The 27,384-nt window shown below is 53.2% G+C and overlaps 7 protein-coding genes across 7 annotated transcripts; 4 read left to right on the top strand and 3 right to left on the bottom strand.

Moving 5' to 3' along the window:
- Positions 1 to 976: 976 nt before the first annotated feature.
- Positions 977 to 2,244, top strand: BDZ83DRAFT_564314 (isochorismatase; the record flags this gene model as incomplete). Its single annotated transcript, XM_060503628.1, has 3 exons — positions 977 to 1,261; positions 1,504 to 2,043; positions 2,188 to 2,244. The coding sequence occupies 3 exons, from the start codon at positions 977 to 979 to the stop codon at positions 2,242 to 2,244; spliced, it is 882 nt and encodes a 293-aa protein (XP_060371807.1).
- Positions 2,245 to 3,534: 1,290 nt separating this feature from the next.
- Positions 3,535 to 3,795, bottom strand: BDZ83DRAFT_746170 (uncharacterized protein; the record flags this gene model as incomplete). The annotated part of the gene is made up of 2 exons (XM_060513221.1): positions 3,535 to 3,630; positions 3,709 to 3,795. The coding sequence occupies 2 exons, from the start codon at positions 3,793 to 3,795 to the stop codon at positions 3,535 to 3,537; spliced, it is 183 nt and encodes a 60-aa protein (XP_060371806.1).
- A 4,373-nt stretch (positions 3,796 to 8,168) lies between these two features.
- BDZ83DRAFT_564062 (NCS1 nucleoside transporter) lies at positions 8,169 to 9,839 on the top strand (the record flags this gene model as incomplete). Its single annotated transcript, XM_060503605.1, has 3 exons — positions 8,169 to 8,414; positions 8,475 to 8,691; positions 8,743 to 9,839. 3 exons carry the CDS (start codon positions 8,169 to 8,171, stop codon positions 9,837 to 9,839), a joined length of 1,560 nt encoding a protein of 519 aa, XP_060371805.1.
- A 2,533-nt stretch (positions 9,840 to 12,372) lies between these two features.
- BDZ83DRAFT_645728 (SET domain-containing protein) lies at positions 12,373 to 16,360 on the bottom strand (the record flags this gene model as incomplete). The annotated part of the gene is made up of 2 exons (XM_060509877.1): positions 12,373 to 15,501; positions 15,572 to 16,360. The coding sequence occupies 2 exons, from the start codon at positions 16,358 to 16,360 to the stop codon at positions 12,373 to 12,375; spliced, it is 3,918 nt and encodes a 1,305-aa protein (XP_060371804.1).
- A 3,047-nt stretch (positions 16,361 to 19,407) lies between these two features.
- On the top strand, positions 19,408 to 21,327 carry BDZ83DRAFT_596490 (sphingolipid long chain base-responsive protein LSP1). The gene is made up of 5 exons (XM_060506861.1): positions 19,408 to 19,822; positions 19,883 to 19,940; positions 20,036 to 20,169; positions 20,228 to 20,411; positions 20,472 to 21,327. Exons 1-5 carry the CDS (start codon positions 19,766 to 19,768, stop codon positions 21,104 to 21,106), a joined length of 1,068 nt encoding a protein of 355 aa, XP_060371803.1. The 5' UTR covers positions 19,408 to 19,765; the 3' UTR covers positions 21,107 to 21,327.
- Positions 21,328 to 22,074, bottom strand: BDZ83DRAFT_596485 (LSM domain-containing protein). The gene is made up of 2 exons (XM_060506860.1): positions 21,829 to 22,074; positions 21,328 to 21,734 (listed from the first exon to the last, which is right to left on the bottom strand). The coding sequence occupies exons 1-2, from the start codon at positions 21,937 to 21,939 to the stop codon at positions 21,504 to 21,506; spliced, it is 342 nt and encodes a 113-aa protein (XP_060371802.1). The 5' UTR covers positions 21,940 to 22,074; the 3' UTR covers positions 21,328 to 21,503.
- Positions 22,075 to 22,171: 97 nt separating this feature from the next.
- Positions 22,172 to 26,300, top strand: BDZ83DRAFT_596483 (uncharacterized protein). The gene has a single exon (XM_060506859.1). It carries the CDS (start codon positions 22,423 to 22,425, stop codon positions 26,251 to 26,253), a length of 3,831 nt encoding a protein of 1,276 aa, XP_060371801.1. The 5' UTR covers positions 22,172 to 22,422; the 3' UTR covers positions 26,254 to 26,300.
- The last annotated feature ends 1,084 nt before the right edge of the window (positions 26,301 to 27,384 follow it).

The raw sequence follows: 27,384 nt of genomic DNA, 5'->3' as shown, positions 1-27,384 counted from the left end.
ATATAGTCTCACTACGGATACAACGAAGCGGCACGTCTCGCGCTTTTCCAGGTCCAGGCACGCCGGGAGGGGCAACCATCTCAACACACGCGCCACGGGGATTTTTTCTTTTGCGTTCACGTGGTATCCGGACCAGGGGACTTCGTTGGGCTTCCGCATCTTTACGGTTTATGGTCGACCATCGCCTTTCCCTTGTCGTCGTATTGTCGCTTGCTGAGGACCATGACGCTCCACGAATCGCGACTGTGGCCGACGCAAGATCCTTTATTAGCTCCACGGAGACATGAACCCCCTCCCCTCCCTTCCCCATCTCATCTAGTCTCCAAACATTTTGGAGGTCGGCCCCGAATTACCCCCCTTCGAGCTTCGCCATAATCACCAGGGTGTCGCATGCGGCAGACGCCTTGCGTAGCAGTGGGCATCGTGCCTCGGTCCTATACCTCCCTTCTCGAGATGCGCCTCTATGGGGAAGTCTTTTGAACTTTCATCGTCTCATTACGCCCAGACGCGCTCCCGAAAGCTAATTAGTAGATGTTTGGAAATTTGCTGCCTTGCATACTGATGCAGCCAGAACCTCATGTTGTTGACATATGAGACTGTGTCTGTTTCTCGTCTTGCAGTAGACCGGGCAACTCTTGTTGGCCGCGGGGCCGGACGATAGCCGCGCCGACGCACATCTTCCCGAAGAAGTCATAGATAGGCCAGGCTGCTGACACCTCCATCCGATACAAGCGCTGCAGTGCGTTGCTGCTTTGTGCGCGCTCTGCGGGATTTCTTATCTACCGACTTCTTGGTACTGCATGAGAGCAATCCGACCTTTTCTTCTTCATCCTACACACTCTCAGTAACTTTAACACCCATCCAATCGCTCCAGACCAATTATTACCCGCAATCGGGGCAAGAAGTGAGCTATACCCGCCGCCGTCGGGACTAGAATATCCGAGGGAAAAGTTCGGACCCTTTTCGCGCCTTTGTCATGCGCCCAGACTTGACCTTTGGCCCGCCGGGCGACGGGTGGCACTACGACAGACCGTCGCGAACCTATGATCTCACCCGGGGCCGGTCGCCGGCTTGGACAGTCGGCACCAGCCAAGGACCAGCGGGGACGTCGATTTCGGTGAACCCCCACAGCACGGCGCTCGTGATTGTCGATATGCAAAACTATTTTTTACACCCCAGCTGTCGAGACCACCCGGCCGGGCTGGCTGCGGTGGAGCAGACCAAGAGGGTTGTTGAGAAATGCCGCGAATTAGGTATTCAGGTACGGCCTTGAACCCATTCTATACTACGCTTCCCCGCCTTGTTCGGACGTTCGGGGCATCCGGCAGACGTTACCGCCCGTCTTACCGGAGGGACAGGAGCAGAAGTCGCTAGACATTACAGAGATGAGGGGCACGCAGGGGTGAGATGTCTGGAAGGGGATTGGGGGAGGGAACTTTTGCCGGGGTGGTTGCGGATAAACAAGCGACGTATCGTAGCTCACTTTTTTTCTTGCTATTGCAGGTTATTTGGCTAAATTGGGGCCTGACCAACGACGACCTGGCGCGGATGCCCGCCAGCGTTCAACGCGGCTTCTCGCGATCGCTCATCCTGGGCGAGGAGGCGACCAACGACAAGGGCACCGTCGCCCGCCTCGGCCTCGGTGCAGATCTCGGCGGCGGCAGGGGCCGCTGCCTCGTCGCGGGCGAGTGGAACGCCGACATTTACGAGCCGCTGAAGCGGAGCAGCCTCCGCCCGGAGGAGGACGTGCGGTGCGACAAGAATAGGATGTCGGGGATGTGGAGCCCGGAGCAGCCGCTTCGGAGGTATCTGGAGCAGACTCGGGAGGATGATGAAGATGGCGAGGAGGCTGCCCCCGGGACCGCGAAGGGAAGGAGAGCAGGAGGGATACGAACGCTGCTCTTCGCCGGGGTGAATACCGACCAATGCGTTCTCGGCACGCTGACGGATGCGTATAATGCCGGGTGGGATTGCATCTTGATTGAGGACTGTTGCGGGACCGGAACGCCTGGGGCTCCCGAGGTGTGCCTTTACAATATTTCTGTGAGTTTTCGTGTTCCCCCCCCCCCCTTCTCCTCTGGTCTACACCCTCTCTTTTCCAAGTCTAGCGTGATCGTGGATTTCCTTGTGATTGCGGGTACGGCTACGACGGAAAGTGAACAAACAGCTCACTAAGCCTTGTCGTAGGGCTCATACGGGTTCGTCGTCTCGACAGAGACATTTCTCGCCGGAACAGCCTTGTGAGGCATTGGCATTGCTCACCATGCACGTCTATTGATGTCAAGATGAGGCTACGTGGATAAGTGTGAGAATCACTGAATCCAGTATTAAAAAAAACGTACGATGGGGCCCAACCTTCAAGGTTGGAAAACGAACTGGTGGGAATTCGACGAATGCGGTCCTGTCTCGTGAGGTGGAAGTTGGATCACCCGCTAGACGGCCTTTTCTCGTACCGAATATGCGGAACGCTCATCGTGCAAAACGAAAAGGCTAGTTACCCGATCGACCGATGTTTGCGATACGAGACAGTGGCCAATGGACGGTCAACGTGGGGGAAAAGGTGAGCGAAGAGTCAGAGAGAGAGAAGAGGGAATGTCTCCGAGAGGCGCCCCAGTCAGCACCAAACATGCATTTTTTTTTTGTATCTCGTGGACCCGTACCCCGTTTCTCTATTTCTGGGAAAAAGCCTGGAAAATAATTGTGTATGTGGTTTTATTCTGAGCATGTGATTGATGGTACGATTTATCAAGACTGCGACAAGCATCTGTATGGTGTCATAAAATGTTTTATTTTGGCTTCTTCAATACTCTAGCTGAAGATGTTCCCCTTCCCCGAAGCCTGATCTATGACCTTTTCATGTCCTGGCAGCTCATTCGGTAAGATGACCCTAAAGCTAGCAAAATAATCATGAAATCGTGTCTAGTGTAAGCCCGGTGCAGCCGTCTCACTCCGCCGCCCGACCACCCAAGAACACCTTCTCGAAGGCCGAGAGGGTGGCGAGGAGACGCGAGGGCAGCGGAACTCCGACCGAGTCTTCCCATTCGTCAAAAGAGAAGAGGAAGACGAGTGTTTCTCAAGCACGTCGAAGATACCCGACGAAGATGCAGCATGGCCAGACCGAAAGTGTGTGGTGGATGTCCTGCGCGCATCTCTGTCGGTGTCCGTCGTCCAATCCCGAATAGGAAGTCTGCTAATCCTTGGTTCCTGCGAAAAAAGCAAGGGCTCCAATTTGTGGGAAACCCTAGGTTGCGCCCGTAAAAACGCCGCGTATCTATCTGACTTGTTATTTGGGAGGATGGGGCCCGTATGTGAATGCCGATATGTGCATGTCGTCTTTTTGGTAGTCGACTTCTGGCTTTGTATGATAGGTAGGGGTGTTGTTGGTGGTGGTGGGCAGGCGGGCCTTTCATCGTCGTCGTGTTAACGTTGAATGAACGCTTTGACGATGTTTTTTGGCCGCGCCTGTTTGTGTATTGCGGAGCGTGTTATTGACCTTTGGAGCTTTCTGATGGAAAAATGACTCTTCTCTGCTTTTCAACCGCTCATGACGACGACGTCACCCTTGCAGACGCCGTATGAGCAGCAAATTTCAGGGCTGGCCTTGCCGTTGAGGATGTCATCTCGCTTCCACTATATATGAAAAAAGTCAGAACCTCTTAGTGATATTGCGGTGGGCACCGAAGGGGTCGGATGGAGGAGACGACGAACATCGGGACAGGGAGATGGGCGAGCCTGAACGAAGGCGCCGAGAGAGGCGATGGCGAGAACCATGGAGAATACCGCGGGGAACTGCATATTCTCTTTCCTTCTAGATAGAATGTAAAAGAAGAGCTGGCCGATTTGGTGTTTGTTTGTTGGGGGTGTTTTGTCGAGTGACTTTGACTTTGTCCGAGATATCTGATGAAATTGGAAAACCCGAAATCGTCGCTTTGTTGAAGGCAGCGATAGAGGTTGAAAGGTAGGCGAGGGAGACACACGGAGGAAACAAGTGAGGAACGAGTAAAGATGGAGAGAAAGCGGGAAAGAGGCCAAGAGACTTCTTTATGAAGTTTAGTTACAAACCAGGTATCTCACGGAATGCAGTGGGGTCGAGTCCTGGGTGATGACAGGGCGGGAGGAATGCTATTTAATATGGACAAACAAAACAAGATGTACTTTCGTACACGAGTATCCGGCTCTGATGGGCTTCCCCCATCAGCCCATTAGAAGCCCAAGGGTGACGGCGTTAGTCCGCGCCACACCTTGCAGCTTCTTGCTCCGGCCGTTAGTCAATGCCCATCTCCCGCCCGTCGCAGTCATCTGGAAGCCCAGGGGTGCTTGGGGGGGGTTACGAAGGGCGGCCAATTCTGGAAAGTAATGGTAGATGGAAGGGAGAGATACAGACGACACGTGCCTGACAATTCCCCTCAAATCATGATCCATCATCTGGCAAGATAGATGTGCATCGCTGAGACACGGCAGCTTGAAATTGGACAGTCGGATACACGATGCCTGGTGTCATCCGTCTTGAAACAGCCGTGGTAATCTTTGCCTTTCATTCTGGCGGAGGAGGAGATGGCAGGTGTTCCGTTCTACAGAGGAGAGATTGACCGGGGGTGGACTGCCAAGTGTACAAACGAGATCGAGTCTGATGGATCAAGATCTACCAGGCCAAGGCTATCGCCGGGGGACGTAGGGCGCGAACAGGAAGAGGAGGGGTTGTGCCTTGTGGGCGATGGTCTACTGAACCGGCGACATTCAATCGCTTTGGCCGAGACCTTGTGAAGGGAAGCAAACGCTACTGGCAATTTTGTCACGAACGAGTTCTCCAAAGTGGCTAGTTGTCGGCAGGGACCGAGAATGCTGGGAATCTGGGAAACATTGTCTGTGCCATTAGCTCGAGCTGAGGGCGCGGGACTAGGACAGGGGAGGTTTGGCGCTGTTGTGGTGGGGAGCTGAGGCACACGAAGATTCTGACGAAGAAACTGAGGCGCGGGAGTCGCAGCCGGCGAGCTCGGGGAGGCGACATGTGGGACAAGAATAGAAACTGTGGCTGAGAGGCACCAAGACGCAAGTAAAGGTTGATGACCGACTCGAGCATCTGGTACGATTGTAGAGTGCAAACAGACGGCCGTTACCGTCGAAGGTGCCCAGCCTTACTGCAGCCAAAAAGCAAATTTTTGGGAAATGTCGTCCATGCTTTTTCTTGGTATGTTGATCGCGTCGGACATTAGACGATGATAAACAGGGTTCGCCATGGCTTGCTGCTGAGACCTCGGATGAGATTGCATTCTGGTAATTCAAACTCTGAGCGGGATCGTGGGGTTTGGTGAGCAGCGGTGCAGCGTGGCTCTCCCTCGTGTTCACGACGCAATCTTGGTCCAACCGCCGTTTAAATCACGCAATGGCTGACGGGAGGCCGCTGAATCTTCTTTGTCCAACGTTGATGTCGAGATTTTTGGCGTCCGTTCGATTCTCGAGTCCATGCAACGAACGACCCGACCGCAAACAGTGGGGGCCCAGCGCTGTGAGCGTCAGAACGACGAAAGATGCCCCCAACAGCTTTCCTTGGCAGTCATCCGTGTTGGTGCGAAGAGAGTTAGCGGCAGAAGCTTGGACGACGTTGTTGAACAGGTCTGAATCCCACGAGAGGTCTGAAGGGAGCGCGCCCAAATGGTGTTATCGGACGATAGAGTGAAGTCTCACTCCCCTGCATACCCATGGTTTCAGGACGACGAAGTTGTAGGAAAGCCCGTCGTGGTAGGCATCTGTAGCCTCGACTTGATCTCTTCCAAACTTGTGTGCTCAGACGTGTTGCTTCTGCTGCCAGCAAGGAGCCTTTACGCCTGCCGGGATCCGCTGCACCAGTGTCAACGGTCGGTGACCACGTCGTGTTCCATGTACCCGTACAAATACCAGCCAGAGCCAGCATGTCCGTCTGTGGCTGGGTTGCTTGGTGTCACCCCACGTCGTTCCGTTTGCAGGATGGGGGTTGTGTGTACTGCGTAATATTTCGAGGCCGATTTGTTCAACGAGGTAACGACTCGAATACAAGGCGCCAGTGGCTCGTCCAGACGCTGCATGAACCAAATTCTCGCGCTTTCAATTGTTTGTTGTCCTAGGGTCGAAACGCGTGCCGAGCATCAGCTATTCTCGAGTAGGTAGTCAGGATACGGAATAGTTGCGTAGAGAATTCGTTCAATGCCTTCTCCAGGAGGCGGCGTAATTGCACCAATGCAAGCTCGAAAAGGGGCTGGAGGCCATCGAGGTATAATCTACGCCATGGCTGGCATCGAAACAATTTGAGCGGGGAATGATCAAGATGTTGCGAGATTCCCAAAGCCGCTCAAGCGTGGCGCTGAAGCAGCCCGTTCAAAACCTGGGGTCCGGTGGAATGTAAAGAGATCAGTTGACAGAGAGGCGTTCTCTCATGTCTGTGAATACGGGCCGGGCCACAACTCTGCCTGCACCTGCTTTGCCGCGAACGCAATCATAGTTTTTCGGGTGAGGTAAGCGGACCGAATGGCTCATTATGTCGGAATATTGAAAATGAGGGAGCTGAGACTGTGAACAGGGACGTTATGTTGTTGGAAGAGATGTTATTCATCTTGGATTCTGGAAGGACCGATGCTGGGTGTGCACCGCCACAAAAATATGTGGCTAGTGAATTACTGCCAAGCCACGCCTTTCCTTTGCAAAAAGCTAAGCTTTGCGGGCACGAACCCTGGACCGGGAAGTTGTGGGCGGCCCTTCCCTTTTTCGCGATGCATCTCACCAGTCACCACTCACAAGTCATAAGTCGCTGTCACTGCCAGTGGTCACGACTCGCTACGCCGTGCCATGCATGGGTACCTATCATGCCGGCTATCAATGTTTCGGTCTCTTCCTACAGATAGTTCCTGCTGCCCTCAAGTGTCGATCGAAGCAAGTACGATAAGATCTGACGGGCACCTCCTATCTCCAGACTTCGGACCCGGGCGCTCGTCAAGCCTGTCACTTGTGTCTCTCCCCCATCTGGAGACCCCAAACTTCATCTGTTACGCTAGACTCTAGTCCGCATGGAAGCCATCCAAGATCATCATCAATCTCTCGTCTTCTCATGCTTTCGGCTCTGCGGCAGCTAGACTCGGCCCCATAGCGGACATACTCGTCTCCAGCAACCAATTGCAGTTCTTCTAATCCACTCAATCCTGGTCTATCTTATCGTTCAGATTCGTCGGCCAAGATAAGCCATCTTCAGCAACCCTCGACTCTTTGAATTTACTCACCGGGCCACTCCTATTTTGCCTCCCGTGTTGCAGGTTCACGGACTAACAGAAACCTGGGTCGCATACCTGGGTGGCCAATCCCTGCCTGCTATCAGCACGGATGGTACTCTGCAATGCGTCCACTCAAGGAAACATGCCTCCTTTTTCGAATCGTGGGGTGACGCCCTCAGCGAAAGAATCAGCAAAAACGAAAATAAAAAGTCAAAAACCAAAGTTGCCTTGCAGCACGTCAAGCCCTGACCTACGGGCTACGGCCTCCGCAACTATCGCCTGACTGCCTCCATAGTGACCAACAAGTATCCAGAATCATTGCCCATTCGAAATTCGCCATTGGGCAGATCAGCCCGGAACACCCGAACTTTGCCTCCCAGTTCTTCTTCTAGCTTACTTCGAGAGCTCCAGTTCCCCTTGCCGAACCTATCCCAAACGGCTGTCAAGTGCCGGCCACCTTCCGAACCACACCAGTCCCGCCATCAAGGACGCGTCGGTGGGCCATCAAAGACTCTTCAATGCCGCGGTTCTTATCTTGATCGCTCCATGTCCCCCACCTACACCAGTTTCGCGTCAGGACTTGGTGTGTGCTCTGCAAAAGCCCACGACTGAGGCTGTATCTAGACTCCAGAAATCTGGGTATTCCGCGGTCCGCCGTCTGTCGCGCCCTGATAAGGGTTCCTCCACTTTCCGCAATGAATATTACTACTCGGCTCGCCACTACATGTCCTGGCTGCTTCGTGGATCTCTCAGTCTCATCCCCTCATAATTCACCAGTGCTTTGAGCATCTGCTCGTCTCTGCCGGTTTCCCGCCCACGAATCTCCCCCGTCGTCCACACTCTCAGTCCATCTTCGGGGAAAGCAATGAGCTGTCGGTGAATTAGATCCAATCTCATCACCAACCTCACGGGAATCACCACAGTCTAAAGATGGCTATATTCGAGACCAAGAGCGACATTTCGTCGACTGGCGGGGAAAAGAAGTCGGCAACCGATGTCGAGCGAGGATTCTTGGGGGACGACCACGCCGTTCACCAGGCTGATTTCGCAACCGGAACCAGCACCTACGCGAGACTGCAAAGGCTGGCGGGCAAGCTTGGTGTCGAGCAGAGAGGTATCGAAAGGGTCCCCGAAGACGAACGAATCAACGATGCCGTCGCCAACGTCGGAACGTTGGTAAGTCCAGCTTGATGGCTGCGCTCATTCCACCAGGAAACCATCCTGACCCTTCTACAGTGGTGCTCTGCCAACATGGTAGTCTCATCCTTTGCCATTGGTGTTTTGGCTATTCCAGTCTTCAGCCTCGGTTTTGTTGATACGGCTTTGACCATCATCTTTATCAATTTTCTGGGAGTCTTGCCAGTCTGCTTCTTCTCGACGTTCGGCCCCACATTCGGTTTGCGACAAATGGTCCTGTCCCGTTACTGGTTTGGCTTCTACGCTGTCAAGCTGAGTATGTGACTATCTGCCAACTCGCCGTGGCCTTACTGACTGGTTGAACTAGTTGCGATCTTCAATATCCTTGCCTGTCTAGGTTGGTCGGCAGTCAACACCATCGTCGGTGCTCAACTCTTCCATGCGGTTAACAATAACATGCCTGGGTGGGCTGGTATCCTCGTGATTGCCATCTCGACTCTGATGATCTGTACCTTCGGCTACCGAATTGTCCACACCTACGAGCGATTCTCTTGGATCCCCTGCGCCATTATCTTCCTCATCGTTCTTGGCGTCTTTGCGCACTCGGGCAAGTTCAACAGCATGCTGCCCATGAGTACTGGCCCGTCAGAGGCGGGCTCTGTCCTCTCCTTCTCTGCCAGCGTCTACGGCTTTGCGACAGGCTGGACATCCTACGCGGCCGATTACACGTGCTACTACCCAGCCTCCACCTCCCGGATGAAGGTCTTCCTCGTCACCTTCTGCGGCCTCTTCTTCACTCTGTGCTTCACCGAGTTGCTGGGAGCCGCCGTCATGACTGCCAGCGTCACTGACCCTACGTTCTCCGACGCCTACGCCAACTCTGGCATCGGAGGTCTTTTGGCAGCCGTTCTGGTCACCAAGCTGGGTGGCTTCGGCCAATTCTGCCTCGTCATCCTCGCCCTTTCTATCATCGCCAACAACTGCCCCAACATCTACTCGGTCTCACTCTCTCTCCAGGTCCTGTCCAGAAAGACCGAGCGTATCCCCCGATTCATTTGGGTCTTTGTCGGCACCGGCATTTACATCGCCATCAGTATTCCGGGCTACGACCACTTCGAATCCTGGCTCGAGAACTTCATGCTCATCATCGCTTACTGGCTCGCCATCTACGAAGGCGTCAGTCTCACTGATCACGTCGTTTTTCGTCGCGGCATCAGAGGGTACGACATCAGCGACTGGGATACGCCTTTGCGCCTGCCCCCTGGATTCGCGGCCATTGTGGCTTTTTTGATGGGCGTCATGGGTGCCGTGCTCGGCATGTCACAAAGCTGGTTCACCGGTCCCATTGGTAAGCTTGCCGGCGGAAGTTTTGGCGGCGACATTGGCTTCGAACTAGCCTTCTCTTTTGCGGCAGTCTCCTATGTGGTGCTGCGTACGGTCGAGAAGAACTTTTTCAAGAGGTAGTCAGCCAAGCGCATAGCGAGCGTTTTGAGCGAGTGAGTGTATGATACAGAGCTGTGGGTTGTATATACTTGAAGTGTAGGCGTACATGGTGTTGGAAGGCGTCCGCAGGACTTTTGAGTTGCGAATTGGTTTGATGAATGACTCCAGTTTTACCTGGGAGTTTGCAAGGACAACTTCATTGATGGTCTATGAAAGTAAAAAGCTTGCTATTAAAATATGAATAAATTCAGCCACGAATACGTTAACAAGAGTGTCGTTGGAGGGGATAGCGTGCCAAGCAATTGCTTCATCTAGTTCCCGGAACTTCTAAGTTTAGCTACATAATTGTGGATCAACATCATTTGCAAACCCATGCGAGACTGATATCTGGACGAGCATGCACTAGTGTAGGTCGGATTGATCAGAAATCAAGTTTTTCTCGCTGCGCAATCGAGTATAGGATGTGAACGACGGCGATGCACGTTGTGTGATAGCCCTCACCAGCGCCACCATACCAGGGTTTTCTGGGTGGGTACTCGAGTCCACGATGGGTTTGCTCAACAAAATGTCTCGCATCAAAGTTGAAGTTATGAGACTTGAAGCTCGCAGGCCCAACTGGGGATAATTCTCTTTTGCAATTTAACAGCGACAAGAGATTCCTAGATAGTGATAGTGTATCAAAAATATCCCTAACGGACATATATTGCTATAAGCAAAAGGCAAACCAGACGAGTTTCTCAAAGCATCTCTCTATTTCAGCACAATTACAACAAGATGATAGGAAGAGAAGGAGAATACCAAAAAAAAAACCATCCGCCCCTTAGCCCTGTGCAGGAATCGAACTTACCAGCCGAAGCTGATGAAACGCTTACCTACTAAGATACTAGAGGCGCGGATGACCCTGAGAAAGCTACGCGCGCAACCAATGAGCCACATGCGCCAGCACAGGTTGGCTGGCGTCGTTGCCCACGAGGCTCCCCGGGTCGAGAGAATCAGAGAGTTGTGTAGTCGAAATAAGACCTGAGCGAAGATTTCGGGGGCGAGGGGGATGAGACCTGGATGGTGTTGGACCCTTGGGAACCTAAGGTTGGATGCATATCTGCCATGGAGCTTGATGGACTCATCTAATCGTTGGACGGTCTCTTCGTTTCATGATGCTATGAACTTTATTCTTTGCGGCTCGTCCCGCCCATTATACTCTATCAACATTCCGCGCCAAAAGGGGGGGGGGGGCACTTCTTGCCTCATTTGACGTCTATTCAGCTCCAGTGTCATGCGTCAGAGTCGAGATCTGTTTCGGCCCAGCTAGTAACACAGGTTGAGCATTCCCGTGGATTTTCTCAACTGGCTCAGAATGAGTTGGGGTTGGATGCTTTTTGCTCAGAGTTCGGTAATTTCAAGTCATCAGCGGTTCTTGATGACAGCAGGGTGACTGTGAAGTCAATGCCTACTTGATACAAGTAATTGTCCTCACGGGAAGAAATGCTCGATGTGATTTGCTCTGTGACCGATTTGCTTCGCCGGTGGATCTATGACTCGGCACAAGTTCGCCCCGAGGGAAGACATCGGGAGGGAAATGGCCATGTTCACTGTCATCTCGCGAAGCTGAGACAATCGTGGACTTCGGACACCTGGCTCGTGGAGGATTGGCCGGAGCATATAATGAATCGTATTCACAAATGGATTCCAAGGGAAAATGCAGGTGTCCAACTGTGACCAATTGAGGCACAGGAGACCGTCTGTGGCGGCAGCGGCAATACCTACGGCATCCTCACCAGCATAACAGTCAGAATCTGGTCGTCGCGTGTCGCTCTTCGGAGCTTTCATCTTCCATCCAAGACCGGCACCACGGCATTGGAGTGATGCCGTCTCCCGCAGGTCCGTGAATGTATCTTCTTTCGTCTGGTAAAATAGAGCAGCATATACTGTGTAGCACGAGAAAAGGTCACTGGCTTGGTAGGCAATCGCTTCTCACTTGGCTTGAAAAGGGGGCGATGAGGAGCGGCAGACGAGCTTCTGATGGCGGGTGTTTTGACAATACGCCGAATGGTTTAGAACCGAACGTAAAGTCTGACAGCCACGAAGCAATCATCAGCCAAAACTCTGGATAAGTGAGCCTCTTATATGTAAGTAGGTATCAGGTCGAGCTGGCGTCCATGTCATGTGTTCGCGATTCAGGCACATTGAAAAAAGGCATATTGGGAGACCCCATATCTATGCAAGTACGTATATTCGGTGGATAATGCATCTGCCCTGGTAAGACGTTATTAAACATCCCGTCCGCAGCATGAGATATGTATGCTTTGTACTCCTGAATACGCCTGAGAAAAATGATGTAGACCCGGGAAGATGCCACCGTCACCCAAAACCATGCTCCATATGACTTGAGGAGCCCTTCAACTACATGCCTTCTCTGAATACAGAATGCGACCTCAATTACCTCTCCATCCCAACTCATCCATCATAGCATGCTTTGCAACCGCAGAGTAGCGCTCAGTTGATGTCCGTCCGCACTGCAGTCACCCCAATCGATGGGTCATGCTTCCTTTGATTGTCAAGACTCCTCGTCGGATGAACGGAATCGAGCTGGAAGTTTCCTTTGCCTAGAAGTGCGTTTGAGACCAACAATGTCGTCATCGTCGTCATCATCATCATCGGAGTCTGAACCAACGCCAGGCATCTTAAAGCTGGACTCGCTGTCGTTCACCTCCAGAGGTCCAAGGACCCTTTTTTGCATCCGCTTCCTTCGAGATGATGGAGTGAGAGTGAGGGGCTCCTCGTCCGAGTCCACGACAGCATCCGATTCGGTAAGTAAGCGATGCGCTCTTGACACAGATGTGTGGCCACCCCGAGATGCTCCGCGAGCTGTGATCGAATTCCCCTCAACCCTCCGTCGACCTCTAGACCGCGAAGGAGTCGCGTCGATCTCTGCCTCAGCTTCGTCCACGTCCATAGGATCCTCAACAGATTGACTGAGAGTAGACGTTGTGAACTTGCGGCCCCGTGCAGACCTCGAAGGCTGGCTCAAGTCAACCGAGATCGTGCCACCCTCTGCTTCAGGGTTCCGGGTTAGAAGCGGACTGGCGCGAATCTCATTTTCAACATGCTCCACCTCTTGTGGCTTTTCCACGGCTGGGCTCGGCGGACGTGGGTTCTTCGGCGGGCGTCCGCGCCTCTTCTTCGGAGGCGGCGTATCGACCGCTGGCTTCTCGAGCTTTCCCGAAGTCTTTGCAGTTGTTTGAGAATTGCCGACACCGTGAGAACTATTAGGACGTGCCCGTCCGCGCTTACGAGGGGTTGTTCGCTGTGAACCATCTGCCTCCGAGTCTGAGGGCATAATAGAACCCATTGATCTGACGCGTTGTATCCCACTTCGGCGACGAGATACGGCTGGCCGCTTCCCCTTGGCTCGCCCTTCAGCGTTCTCTTCTGACTCCAAGGACGGATGAAAGTCCTCATCCTCGTCATCGCTCTTCGCGACGCGCTTTCGCTTCCGGCTTGCATTTGGTGCCGCGTCGACGTCGGCCAAAGCTTCGTAATCGTCTATCGTCACCTGCGGCGCCTCTTTCCGAGCTCCTGTGCGAACGCTTTTCGCAATTTTCGCCGTGGCTAGTTTCTGGGCAGCTGATTTCTGCGTGCCATTGACTGCCTTTCGGCGTCCGCCTCGGCCACGTTTGACCGGTATTATTCCTTCTTCTGCTCCAGACTCTGCGTCTCCTTCAATGTCGGCCTTCTCCTTGATCATCTTCTTAGTAAGATTAGGGAAGTTTTCGCCGTAGTTGAAGAAAAGCTCCTCGCCAGCCTTGATGTTGCGAGTTGCCGAAAACCGGATACGGTATTCGCCATTTACGTAGAGGATGCCGGGCTGAACATTGGCATTTTCCACAGCATGGTTGATATAACGACTGAGATTGCCGTAGATAGCAGCGTCGACCCAAATGCCTTCGTAATCTAAGAGACTGAACACATACGATGTGCTCTTCTCTACGGAGAAAGCCTCGCCGCGGCGTGCCTCTCTTCTGACTCCTTCGTCTGCCACGATGAGCTCGCCCGTATACTCAATCACGAATTCGTCCTGTGCGATGTCTTCTGCAGTGAAGAGACCGTACCCACAGCCTTCCAATTGACTCTTGCCAAGGACGACTGCTTTGCTGACACCTCGTTGGATGGCGGTATTCTGGCAACCGGTCTGGAAGAGCGCGTCGTCGTGTCGGTTTTCAGGATCGGCTCGCTCAACAGCACCGCAACTTCCGCAAAGGTCAGGATCGCACTCGCGATTCAATTGTACGCAAATACAAGGACGGCCCTCCTTCTGTTTCTGCAAACACGTTTTGCCGCTGCCATGGCAGCCGCAACCTGTAAATTTCCAAGCGCAACACTCCTCCGTGCAACGACAGAAGCGCTCGCACAAAATGTCATTCAGCGCACATGGGCAGTCGTTTTCTTTTGAGCAAGGGCCTTCGTGATGGCATGGGTCGTTGGATGGGCGGACCTTGGTATCATGAGAGTTGGTCTCTGCCTGCCAGTCGCCCAAGAGCATCTTTCTCTTGCGATCGTACCAAGGAAAGTTTTTCACCCTCGGCTGATCGATCGTTTGAATGGGCGGAAGCCTGATGTCCAGAGATTGCAGATGGCGATGTACGTCCCGACAGTCTCTGTTGAGAATCTCGGCCGTAGCGCATTGAGCCTTGACTCGGACCTTGTTATGATCCAAGATCGTGAACAAGCTGCGTAGTAAGAGAGTCTCGTCTTTGGTCCACGGCTTCCCCTGCGAATCGGCGCTGCCGGTACCATAGATCTGGAAGCACTGTCTTTCACACGGCGGGGGAGGCTCCAGCGGCTCTACTGGATCACTAGAGGATACCGTGCGATTTGCTGAGAACATGCGCCCGTACATGCCAATGCAATCCATAGAGAAATTGCGCTTGTGGTTCTCAATGCTGTAATCTCCATGCTCGCACGAATTGCTGTAGCATATGAGACAGCCCATAACCGTGTGAGTTTCGATCCATTGCTCCAAAGAGTCTACTTTTTCGCTGTCGTCTTGTCCACCCTTCGCCGTCTTCTTCGATTCGACAATCTCATCGACAGACTTATCAAGCTTCAGAACGTCACGGAGGAGGATTTCCTTTCCTTTAGGAGCGTCATGGTAAAAGACTTGGTCAAACGCCTCCGTGAACACTCTCGCAGCTTTCAAAGCCCTTGGCGTAGTCGCGGCCATATTGTCGTCGCTGTGTAGGTTGACCAGACTCGTCTTCTGCTGTGGCGTGATAGCATCATCGGAATTTGAACTTGCCATGTGGCGAATCAAGGTAGTTCGATTACAGTTGTCGATCGCGATCTTTCTGAGCCAGGAGTCCAAGAATAGTGATAGCGTCGCGGTTCTTTCCTTTTTGATAGTCCGGGCAACCCGTTGGTCACGACTGCCGAGAGTCTCGAATCCACAGCTTTTGTCCATTCTCTCCAGCTCACCAAGCCAGAGATTATAATCTCGCTCCTCGTCAGGGTCGAGGTCTCGAATGACGGGCACGAACTTGAGCATTGAGTTGGGGGACAAAACATTCTTGATGATTTCCGTATGATGGAAACGATACCTGGGCACGGCAGGCTTGTCGGACTTGACACACACTGGGAGGTAGTGCGTAGCTCTGAGAGTGTCCACCTTTCTGCCACGGAAATGTTGCTTTAGAGAGGTTAGTCACTGAAAACATTGCAAAGTCTTCGGGATGCCCGAAAACAACGATTTGACTCACTTTGGCCCGGATTGTCATGGTGGTGCCCGTTTTCTCAGCATCAGCCGGGGCCAATTTAACATCAGCAAAGTAATCTGTGCCGGTCTTGGCGCGCGTCTCGACAGGTTTGGTAGACCTGAGAGCATAGAGACACAGTTGCGAATGCACATTGCTGATATCGGCTGAGTAACCCCGCAGCGAGGTAATGATTTGCCGGACATCAGAAATGTCCTTTTTCGGGGTCTGCTTCTTGGAAATGGCGGCTTGCTTGGGAGACTGATGGCTTGAGGGTCGCGTCGATGACGGCGGCGTTACCTGTTGAGGCGTTTTCAACGACGCCTCAAGTCGCGGCGGTCGAGGCATCTCGCCGTTTAGGCCGTCCTCCAGGTCGATTGATGAGACCGAAGGTTGAACGGATACTGGCGGTGGCGAAGGATCCAGGACTGAGGCGGCATTGCTGGAAGCGGCGGTTGAGCCGCCGCTCGGGTCCGAAAGGCTATGCGCAAGGCCCAGAGAAAAACCCGGAGGGCCCTGACTCTCAACCTTTGTTCTGAGGGGTGGCGCGCGATCGGCATCCAATTGGTGATGAATGGAGGATCGTGATACGGGACTGGAGTTGAGGGTTAGATCGATGATATCGATCTTTTTCCTGGACTCTTCTTGATCGCGAAACGGTGGCTCAGCCTGAGTGCGGTTCATGTAGTGGGTGGAGGCGGGATCGGTGTTGAGTGGGAGAAATCTGGCGTAGTCGATGTAGGGACCTTTTCGCGAAGGATGGTCCCGGTCGGACCCAGCGCGGAAGGGGGACATGTCGAAGGACACCTCAAGTGAATTAAGGCAGGGGCGCAAAGAAAGCGACGGTGGCGGCGCCTTCTTTCCCCGTCTCTGATGGCCTCTGCTACGTCCTCCTCACTTGCGTGCGCGAACACAGACAAAGACACGGTCGCTCACCATGCCCTCTTTCCCCGTTGTCAGCGTAAGCAAAGCCTGTAAACATTGACTATGGGAGTACCATGCTAGGCCGCCACAATAATGAGCCGCTGATGAAGTCAAGTCAAATTAGAAAAGTTGAGGGATGATGGCGATGAAAAAAGGGAGTGGCGGTCCACGAGGATCACGAAAGTGGACTTTGTGAGATGAGGTTGATGATGAGAGAAGATGAGATATTGTGAGACGCGTTGGTGAACTGCGAGGCTAAGCGCGTTCATGAAAGGAAAGAGTTGGAGGGAGAGATTGCAAGGCACTAGGCCGAAACTGGGGCGGGGAGCAGGGGTTGTGCTTCGAGCTCTTCGCAATCCCGGCTCAGATATTGTCTGGCTCCTTCATTTTCCGTGCGTTGCGGACTGTTGCTACAATCTTGAGAGACTTTGACAACCAGGTTCCAGATGCCAAATGAGAACCTTTCTTTTTTGCAATCGATTCTAGACATTCGCTAAGTTTCAGTTTCTATTTCAACGTGTTGCAGTAGAACATGCTATGTTTGTGACCACGTCTCAGGCAGGTACTTACCAAGCCAGATAACTAAGAGACCAGTGTCTTCAAGCGTCAAAGTTACTTGAGTATCTCGACAACTTGCTTAATCACCCTTCACCCTTTCTACCAGGCACCCAGGATACTGATCGCGGATTCTAATTATTTGTTACAACTGTTATATCTTGACTCTTCGAGTCAACTTATTGAGTTTCGGGTTCGACGCAGAAGAGAACCGTGCACAGGACTTTTACGCTTGCGTGTCAATTTCCGCCTGTGTTGAGTTGCAAAGAGAGGCGATACGCTATGACCGTGCAGATAGTAAGGTGGTAAGGTAGTCTTCTACAACAGCATCGTCTCTACGAAGTACCGCAGGCAATGCACTCTACCAACTCTTTTCATACATAAGGTATGTAGACGCCCAGAGACTAATTCCTGTAGTTGTCGCGCAAGTCGAGTCAATCAACTCAACACAACTAGTGCAAACATAGCGAGAGAGGAAATTGCAGTTGTTAGACCGTAATAGCACAAATAGCCCCAGCCTTGCGATGCCGAGTCCAACATTCAAAGGTGTTAACCCTGGCGAGCACGCGATTGACAGACAAAATTGATATCCTCTCTTAGCACAACCCTTGATTCCATATCTACACTCAAGCGTGCTGCACAATTTGTATTCAAATATTTCAATTCTTCTTGACTTCCTCATAGGAGGATTGAAGAGCTTGACATGCGAAGGGCGGAATCACTGAGTGCCTTGGGTAAAGAAACAGCCAATTCTTGAATTCGTTCCTTTCTCTCTACATACCGATGTGCAACTCTGCGTCATTGAAGCTTGCGATAGCTGATTGTGACAAGTTGATCACATCATTATACTTCGTTGATGAATCAGGTGCTGGGTGTTGGGTGTATGACTGAATCCAAAGAGGTTATCGTTTTCATGGTAATGCAAGAACCTACACAGCCGTTGAACATGTTTTTGGTAAATGCAGTATCGATATCTCGTCGGTAGTGAACTGCGAAGACTGCTGCTATAAATGAGCTCCTGTGCTTGCTAGCTTAGATAAGATAGTATTCAGCAAGCACGGCAAGGTATGGGAGACGACTGGTGCTGAGTCATGCTACCGGCAATCATGAACAAGACCAGACTATCCGTAGCTAGTGTAAAAACCCCTGGCAACCGGACTGGATTAATCCGGCAATGAAGCTGCTAAAGCAGATGAGGTGTGTTTGGAGATTGGCAAAACGGACCAACGGGAGAAGGCGGCGCTAAGGAATGGTTCGCGCAGTCAAAGAGGAATCGATGAAATCATCGCACATTACACGGCCAAGCACAGTCGGCCTAGCCTCCAAATACCTGGAGCAGGCCGTGCCGAAGCGGACGGCATTGCGGCGCTAGCATCATAAACCTTGGACGACAATTTGATTTGATGTGTCCACTGGCAAGACGGAGAGTTTTGAGGGCGATTTGGTCCTATCTTGAGGAATGTCTTTGCTCATGATGCCGTTTATGTTCTTAAGCCCGACGGCCTCGAGAATAGATGGAAATGAACGTACTTATTTACTTGGGCATTGGAGCAAGACTTTGGGCAGTGGTGAGAATTGAGAATTGTTGGCCCCTCTACCTTAACCGCACGAATGCCCAGATGGCAGTCGGAAGGTTAAAAAAGCTAAGATGGACCAACCCATGATCCATCCCAGCCCACCTGCGTGCTGCTCAGTTCAATAGTCCAACCCCCGTCGGGACCTGCAGATGGCCTGGTAATGGAAACAGATAGGCATGGGTTGATGGGTCCTTTCTTGCAGCTTGCGTCGAAAGCTTGCTGTCTTCCTCATCCCAACTTCCCAAGTCGGTCCCCTAGAGCCCGGCCGTCCGTTTCATGAACCCACATTGGGCGAAGGGTTCGTAGAGACGGCGCCATCCCGGATGGCGATCATTATGGCTGTGTTTCTTGAAATTCGAATGGGGGATGTGTTTGCCTATGCTTGTCTTTCTCGCTCCAACCACGGCAGGCCGCACGCATGGATTGCTCGGTGTCAGGTCACTTAGCAGGTCTTCGCCTGCACTTTTCAGCTAATGTAGGCCGGGCTAGACCGCAAGGAGGAGTGACTTTGGATAGAGATTTGGGGGTTGTAGCTTTTGAAGACGATGACAAGCTGATTTCGGCTGAAATGCACGCCGTCGATACCTTTGATGTGGGGCCTTTTTGTGTACCAGCGCAGGCCTGCAGGCACCAGGTTAGCTGGGTGACGCTGCGAACAACGCCAAAAAGTCGAGCTAAAGACACAGATGACGTCGTCAGCGCGAAAGAGGCACCGAGGGGGAGGAGCATTCAAGGGGGGACGGCACACACACACTCCCGCCAGACCGTCACATCTCCCACTGACGGCCTACCTTTTACTGCGTAGGTACGAAGTACGCGCACCTTGTCTTGTCCGTCCCGTCACCTCCGCAACAACCTAACCTCCCCTTACCTTACGCAGAAGACCACACCACTGGACCCTTTCCGGCGCCTACATATAAACACCCGGCCTCGCTTCATCCCCAGGCCCCCTTTGACCCGACCTCCATTTGATCTCTTCCCACTCATACCCCTTGTCACACCCCGCGATACCCTGCTTCGCAGCGCATCACTGCATTGAAGCTTCATTCTCCTAGATACACAGATCCATTGTCTACAACGACTTCATACCGCCGACGCCGTCTTACTACCGCCATTACAGTCGGTTAACGTCACTCCCGACATCATGCATCGCACATACTCCATGCGCCAGTCGAGGGCGCCCACCGCCTCTCAGATCCAAGTATGCGCCTAACTTTATGACAATCTTCGATGTATGGTACGATGCTTACCGTGTTCGTAGAACCCGCCTCCGCCGCCTTCTTCCACCAAGTCTGGTCGCCTGTTCAAGGGAGGATTTGGTAAGTAGTCTTTTCTCATCGCTTGCCACCGTTGCACCGTGCCATTCCGCATCTTTGCTATCGGGGAAGCGCAATGGACTAATAAGCCATTTTAGGCCATGCCCTCCGCCACAAGTCAGCCGGTGCCTTCGGCCCAGACCTCGCAAAGAAGCTTTCCCAGCTGGTCAAGATGGAGAAGAATGTCATGCGCAGTCTCGAGCAGGTAGCGAGAGAACGTATGGAGGTTGCTGTAAGTCGTCCGAAGATACTATCGTCCCGTCATACATCTGCTGACTTCAATTCTCTAGCAACAACTTTCCATTTGGGGCGAGGCTTGCGACGAGGATGTATCTGATGTAACCGACAAGCTTGGAGTTCTGCTCTACGAAATCGGCGAACTCGAGGACCAATACGTCGACCGTTATGATCAATACCGTGTTACGATCAAGAGCATTCGTAACATTGAAGCTTCCGTCCAACCTAGCCGAGACCGTAAGCTTAATCCTATACTAGACACATGGGGTATTTTTGCCTAACTAACATCAACTCTAGGCAAGCAAAAGATCACCGACCAGATCGCCCAGCTCAAGTACAAGGAGCCCAACTCCCCCAAGATTGTCGTTCTTGAACAGGAGCTGGTGCGTGCCGAGGCTGAATCGTTGGTCGCAGAGGCTCAGCTGTCCAACATTACGCGCGAGAAGATCAAAGCTGCCTATACCTACCAATTCGATGCTCTGAGAGAGCACTGCGAAAAGGTTGCCATTGTCGCCGGCTACGGAAAGCACCTGCTCGAGCTGATTGACGACACCCCCGTCACTCCCGGAGAGACGCGTGCAGCTTATGACGGATATGAAGCTAGCAAGGCCATCATCCAGGATTGCGAGGATGCTTTGACCAACTGGGTCACGTCCCAAGCTGCTGTGTCTTCCAAGCTGTCAACTCGTGCACGCACCCTGTCAACTCGCCGCAGAAATAACATCAGGGCACGTGCTGAGGGAGGTCACGACCTTTCGGGGCAAGATGTTCCATTGAACGACGATTCGTCGTGGACCCGGGCCCATAACAAGGAAACCGAGTATAGCGATGAGGACGAAGAGGAGGATGATATCCACCACTCTGCTGTTGGTACCGATGACGGTCTCGGCGGTGAGACGAGAGGCCGCCAGCACGAAAGTGTTGTCGCATAAGACGATGACCAGATGTCTCTGAACTCGAGTCAACCCTTCTTGCTGTTGGCATTGGACGGCATTGAGCACATAGCTCGTAATGGCAGTAATGTTCGGGTTTTGGCAAAAGCCAAGGAAAGCGTTTGATGCAGGTGTTTAGGAATCGGTGCCTCGGTAATCTAGTCGAGGTCGACTTGCTACGGTGAAATAGGATGGAATTTTATGGTTTAAAATAGTGCCTTATTTTCAGCTCTTAATGTCCAGTATTTCATACCCATTTCACACACTGCAGCCATCTATTCCGCGTGATGCTTAAGACTCAATGAAGTCTGCATGTCTCCAGGCCAGTAATCTTGAGCGCTTCACACTTCGTTCACCACCCGATCGAGTCGCGCAAATAGTCAACCAGCTTCGAGACCTACACGACAACGTCGGCGTATGGATTCCGGCCCCCGATCTGACTTGCGAATTCTTCTACTTCAATCTTCACAATGTACTGCCCGGGCACTACGACCAAGCCCAAGTACCGGGACGTCATGTCCATCGTGACCGAGGCAGTTCCTTCTGTAGCCTTCTTGGCGGCTTCGGCCCGTTGCTGCGCTGATGGCTGTCGATATTCGTAGGTGTGAGCTAGCACTACATTGCGATCCTATAAAATCGAGGTTGACATCGATTAGCGAAACGATCTTGACGAGGGGAGCCCGGGAGGGGAGGGGGTTAGGGTTGGAGGGGTGGTAACCTACTGGATCGGTGCACTTGAATTGGCCAAGGAACATGCGGCCATCGGTGGCCAGGACGCGCAGGTTCTTGTTGAGAAGCGAAGTCAGAAAATCTCTTCCCTCCTGTTTGTCCATGGCGACTGGTCGACGGCAATGTTGGACATTGCTTTTCCAGGCGTCGGGGAGCGTGAAGGTTCTCTGCAGGAATGGGATGGCGCAAAGACGGCGCACTTTCGAACAGTCCCCTTTGGCGGCGACTTGCTAGCGGATGAGGTTCGTGCCCCGCCGCTCCCATCTGTGCCCAATCGATAGGCATTGATAAGAGCGCCTCTAGTGGAGGCAAGCGCGTCATGACCTTAAGCTCCCATGTCAAATGGCTTACAGGCAGCTGCGGCCGCCTTCATTCTTCACACACTTGTAACCTCATTCACTTTTCACAACCGCCACACTTACATCTGTGCTGTTTCGACTGTTCCAGGACGTAGTACCCACCGTATACAATGCGATATACACTCGGTAGATGAGGAGAGCGCTTCTCGCAGCACCAGACGCCCTCTGAAGCTGACCCTTCCGTGAAGTCCGAATCAAAGGTGCCGGCTCTGCCCTCCCGCCGACGCTATGGGTGTGAACGGCCTCTGGACCGTCGTGCAGCCCTGCGCGCGCCCGACAAACCTCGCGACCCTTAACCGAAAGCGCCTCGCCGTTGATGCGTCCATCTGGATATACCAATTCCTCAAGGCAGTGCGTGATAAGGAGGGCAACGCCCTGCGCAACTCGCACGTTGTCGGCTTCTTCCGCCGCATCTGCAAGCTGTTGTGGTTCGGCATCAAGCCCGTCTTCGTCTTTGACGGCGGGGCTCCCGTTCTCAAGCGTCAGACGATTCAGGGTCGCAAGCAGCGGCGCGAGGGTCGGAGGGAGGATGCCGTTCGCACGGCTGGGAAGCTGCTGGCTGTGCAGATGCAGCGGATTGCCGAAGAGGAGGAGGACAGGAGGAAGCGGGATGCGGATCGAGGCATCCAACGAGAGCGAGAGGAACCGCAGGAGGCTATCCCTGATATGGAGCAAATTGTCTACGTTGACGAGGTCGGCATGTCGCAGCAAGAGCGTCAAAAGACGAGAAAGTTTTTCAAGCAGGATGCCTATCATTTGCCCGAGATGGATGGCGATATTGCATCCATGGCCAAAGCGGATGATCCTAGAATTATGAGCATTGAAGAGTTGGAAGAATATGCCCGACAGTTCCATGACGGCGAAGACATCAATCTCTACGACTTCAGCAAGATCGATTTTGATGGCGAGTTCTTTCGAAGCTTACCGGCAGCTGATAGATATAACATCCTGAATGCGGCAAGACTACGTAGTCGTTTGAGGATGGGTTTGAGCAAAGAGCAGCTTGACGAGATGTTCCCGAATCGGATGGATTTTTCAAGATTTCAGATCGAAAGAGTTCGCGAAAGGAACAACTTGACACAGCGCCTCATGAAGGAAGCCGGCATGACTGGTCTTGATCTCACTCTGAACGGTGGCGGGAGAATCGCTGGTGAAAAGGACAGGGAGTACATCCTCGTCAAGAACGACGGCGCAGAAGGTGGTTGGGCTCTGGGAGTCGTAAGCAAGGAGAAAGATCTCGGCGAAGCTCACAAGCCCATTGATGTCGATGCCTTGGAATTTCAATTTCAGCCAAAGGAAAAGGCCGAGGCATCTGAAGAGGAAGACGACTTTGAAGATGTTCCGGTCGAGGGGCTGAACCGACTGCCCAAGATGTCTTCCAGCGCAGCCGCGCAAGCATCCCGGCAAGCAGCGATCCAGAGACAACAATTATATGGAAACCGGGGAAGCAGTGAAATGAACGACTTATTCGAAGAGGAGGAGGAAAGTCTTTTCGTCGATGGCGATTTGCCGGAAGCTCATGTCAGAAATGTTGCCAGGCAACGAGACGAGGAGCCAATGCACCCAGAAGAAGAAGACGACATCAACCGGGCCATTGCCATGTCACTACAAAATCAGCACGGAGAAGCTGCTGAAAAGTCCGAGGAGGATGAGCAGTTTGAAGATGTGGAATTGGAGGCACCTGAATGGAAGCAGAAGGCCGTAGAGGCACCCAAGCCGATCGCCGCGAGGAGCGGTCGCATGGTAGCCCACATTGTCAACAACAGGTCTAATGCTGCGGTGCCCAGGAAGCGTGCCAACAGTGCCAGCAGTAGCGACGGAGAGATGGACCTGCAGGCGGCTCTGAAAGCCTCTCGGCAGAAGAAGCGAGTACTGCCCAAGCCTGCAGTGCCCAACGTCAAGAACCCTTTCGATGGCCCATTGCCGTTTCCTAAACTCGCATGGGGACCCTCTCTCTTCTCTATGAAGGCTCAGTCAAAGAAGCCCGAAGCGGCAGTCCCAAAGAAGCCGGCGCAAAATTTGCAAGAACCGGCACGCAAAGATGATGATGACGAATTCGGTGGCGGTTTCTTGGCCGATGGTGCTGAAGAGCAGCCTGCTGGCGATGAAGACGACGAAGGCGGCTTTGAACGAGGGCTAGAAGAAGACCGACCTAAGCCCCTACCTCCTTGGATGGTGGACAATACAGATATCCGAGAGTCGATTAAGCAACAGCGGCAAGTGGAAAGTGAAATCAACACGGAAGATAGAGAGGCTGCACAGGAAGAGGAGCGGAGGTTCGAGCGTCAACGGCAAAACCAGCTCATCGAGATCCAGTCCTCTGATGACGAAGACGACGATGTTGAGATTCTTGACGCGCCTCCGCCTCCGAAGCATGCTGCTTCCCAAGAGGAAATTACTTTCCTTGACGAACTCAATGCCGTCGACGATGCCACAAATGCAGAGGTCGAGCCCGAGAAGGGAGAAGACGAGACGGCTGCGTTGTCAGAAAAGCCAGGCGTATCACGCAAATCATCGCAGTCTTCCGAAATCGAATTTGAAGGCATTCAGCCTGAAGAAGTCGACGAGGACATGGAGGTCACTATCACAGCAGTCCCTGACTCCCCCGAGCCAGAGATGGAAGATGTCACCGAGCCACAGGGTCCCGACTCCCCTCCGGACCCAATCATGGAAGATGTTACCATCACCACAGAAGGGCCGAAGCCCGTCGAAGAAGAAGAACACGAGCTTACATTTGAAGAACTTATGGACGGGCCCACGCTTAATGATCCGAACACGGCCGGCGATTCAGTGCAAGACGCCGAAGCCGCCGTCTTCGCCGAAAGCGACGATGAGTTCAGTGACCCGGAAGACGAGGAGCTGTTTGCCAACCTGGCGCAGGAAGCCGAAGAGCATGCCCGCTTTGCCAGCGAGCTGAACAACAAGTCGGAGCAAGAGAACAAGGAGGCATACGAGAAGGAACTCAAGGCGCTGCGCACGCAGCAGAAGAAGGACCGTCGCGACGCCGACGAGGTCACACAGGTCATGGTCACCGAGTGTCAGGCACTCCTCCGCCTCTTTGGTATCCCCTACATTACCGCTCCAATGGAGGCGGAAGCGCAGTGTGCGGAGCTGGTGCGTCTGGGCCTGGTGGACGGCATCGTCACCGACGACTCGGATTGCTTTCTCTTTGGTGGCACGCGCATCTATAAGAACATGTTCAACAGTAACAAGTTTGTCGAGTGCTACCTCGGTTCGGACCTCGAGAAGGAGCTTTCGCTCTCGCGCGACCAGCTCATCGCCATTGCTCAGCTTCTCGGCTCTGATTACACCGAGGGCCTGCCCGGTGTCGGTCCCGTCACAGCCGTGGAGATCCTCTCCGAGTTCCCCGGCAAGGAAGGTCTTGCCCAGTTCAAGGAGTGGTGGGCGGACGTGCAGCTAAACAACCGGCCCAAGGAGGCGGACGCGGGGTCGCCGTTCCGCCGCAAGTTCCGCAAGTCACAGGGCACCAAGCTTTTCTTGCCAGCGGGGTTCCCCAACCCGGCCGTCACGGACGCCTACATCCGACCCGAGGTCGACGACAGCCCGGAGCACTTCCAGTGGGGTGTCCCGGACCTCGAGGGTCTACGGCAGTTCTTGATGGCGACGATTGGGTGGAGCAAGGAACGCACCGACGAGGTGCTGGTACCTGTGATTCGGGACATGAATAAGCGCGATATTGAGGGCACGCAGACGAATATCACAAGGTACTTTGAGGGTGCCGTCGGCGTGGGCGCAAGGGACGCGTTTGCGCCGAGGCAGAAGGGCGCGACAAGCAAGAGGATGGCCAACGCCGTGAGTCGGTTGAGGGCTAATGCTAATGGGGAGCAGCCGGGTGATGCAGAACAGGGGAGCGGAGCTTCTGCTGCTGCTGCCGATACGGCGGCGCCGACTAGAGCTACGGGAAAGAGGAAAGCTAGAGCTAGGACGGCGGCTGCTGAGGATGAGGATGAGTTTGTTGATGATGAGGGGGAGGAGAATGGGCAGGGCGGTCGAAGTGGTAGAGCTCGGCGCGGGAAGAAGGCCAAGGCATCTGCGTAGTCACTCTGCTCAATAGAAACCACAAACTTAATTTCCATCCAATTTTGCATCTTTTGCTTGCAGTATTGCGAAATGCCCATGTACTCCGTCATGTTTGTGATTTCAAGCACCAAGGTGATGGCCAGCAAGTAAGGGGAGCAAGACGATATATCACCAGGCTTCATGAAATCATCTCAAAGCCAACAGCCTCGAGTCAAAAACCATGACTTGGCTTTCCAAACCCACACCCCCTTCCCGCTGCCAGAACTCCGCTATGGCGATAGGCGGTGATTGAAATCGCGCAGCAAAGCACAAATTCTCTCGACTTTGGGCACGGGTGATAAATCTTCTAGCCTTGCATGTGTGTGAGTGAGTTACAAGTGACAAGCGGCATTTGCCCGAAGGAAAGAAAAGACCCGATGGTGACTTGGCCCAATGAAGCTGCGGGTGATAGAGTCTACTCCGTACCATTAGGTTAAGTCCTCTTCTCTCGAGTCTCCACGGGTATGTATCAACAGGGTCTACTGAGTAAGCGCCGAACTTCTCCTTTAGGGCTTAATGGGATTCCACCGCCATGCCCGCTTTTCGAGAAGCGATTTTCAGGTACGACGCTGTAGTTTAACCTCGTTCTTAGTCAGGCACGTGCCGAGACTAGATCTCGGGTGGAATATCATGAGTTAAAGTGGGAAGAACTAGTTTCCCGAATGCCAATCGGACGGAGGGGATAGGCAGAATCTTTTTTGCGTTTCCACGTGGCGGGGATACGGTTGAGACGTTCGGGAGGCGAAGATCTCTCGAGACAACGAACTTTGCAGTTTCTCACGTGTTGGTTGGGTGTACGGATACACCGCAGAAATGCCGTGTGCGTAGAGCTGGGCGATGGTCCGGATACCACCTACTCGAGAGCCCGGTGGTCCACTGCAAAGGCTCAAAGTTTTGCGCCAGTCAAACATCTCGTGGGACGTGGACGCATGCAAGATGAGTTCTGGCTTCTACTGTAGGTCCGAAGAAATTGACTCGTCGACGTCCGAAGAACGGCAGAACCTTGGCGATGTGCCGGCATGTTTAACGTGGTGCGCCCTGGCCCGGCCTGCCACCTGGACTGCACAGCAGCGCAGAGGATGGTCAGCAACAGTGACTACGCAACGCCGT

Source organism: Colletotrichum acutatum (genome assembly GCF_030867785.1).
Source record: "Colletotrichum acutatum strain CBS 112980 chromosome Unknown BDZ83scaffold_1, whole genome shotgun sequence".
Taxonomy (NCBI): Eukaryota; Fungi; Ascomycota; class Sordariomycetes; order Glomerellales; family Glomerellaceae; genus Colletotrichum; species Colletotrichum acutatum.
Note: the sequence above shows the minus strand (reverse complement) of the source record. Positions and strands in the feature narration are given on the sequence as shown.

Coding starts and splice junctions, on each gene's coding strand:
- BDZ83DRAFT_596490 (XM_060506861.1), top strand. CDS start 19,766: ATGCATCGCACATACTCCATGCGCCAGTCGAGGGCGCCCACCGCCTCT. Junction 20,170..20,227: donor GAGAACGTATGGAGGTTGCT/GTAAGTCGTCCG, acceptor TCAATTCTCTAG/CAACAACTTTCCATTTGGGG. Junction 20,412..20,471: donor CGTCCAACCTAGCCGAGACC/GTAAGCTTAATC, acceptor CATCAACTCTAG/GCAAGCAAAAGATCACCGAC.
- BDZ83DRAFT_596485 (XM_060506860.1), bottom strand. CDS start 21,939: ATGGACAAACAGGAGGGAAGAGATTTTCTGACTTCGCTTCTCAACAAG. Junction 21,735..21,828: donor AATTCAAGTGCACCGATCCA/GTAGGTTACCAC, acceptor TCGATTTTATAG/GATCGCAATGTAGTGCTAGC.
- BDZ83DRAFT_596483 (XM_060506859.1), top strand. CDS start 22,423: ATGGGTGTGAACGGCCTCTGGACCGTCGTGCAGCCCTGCGCGCGCCCG.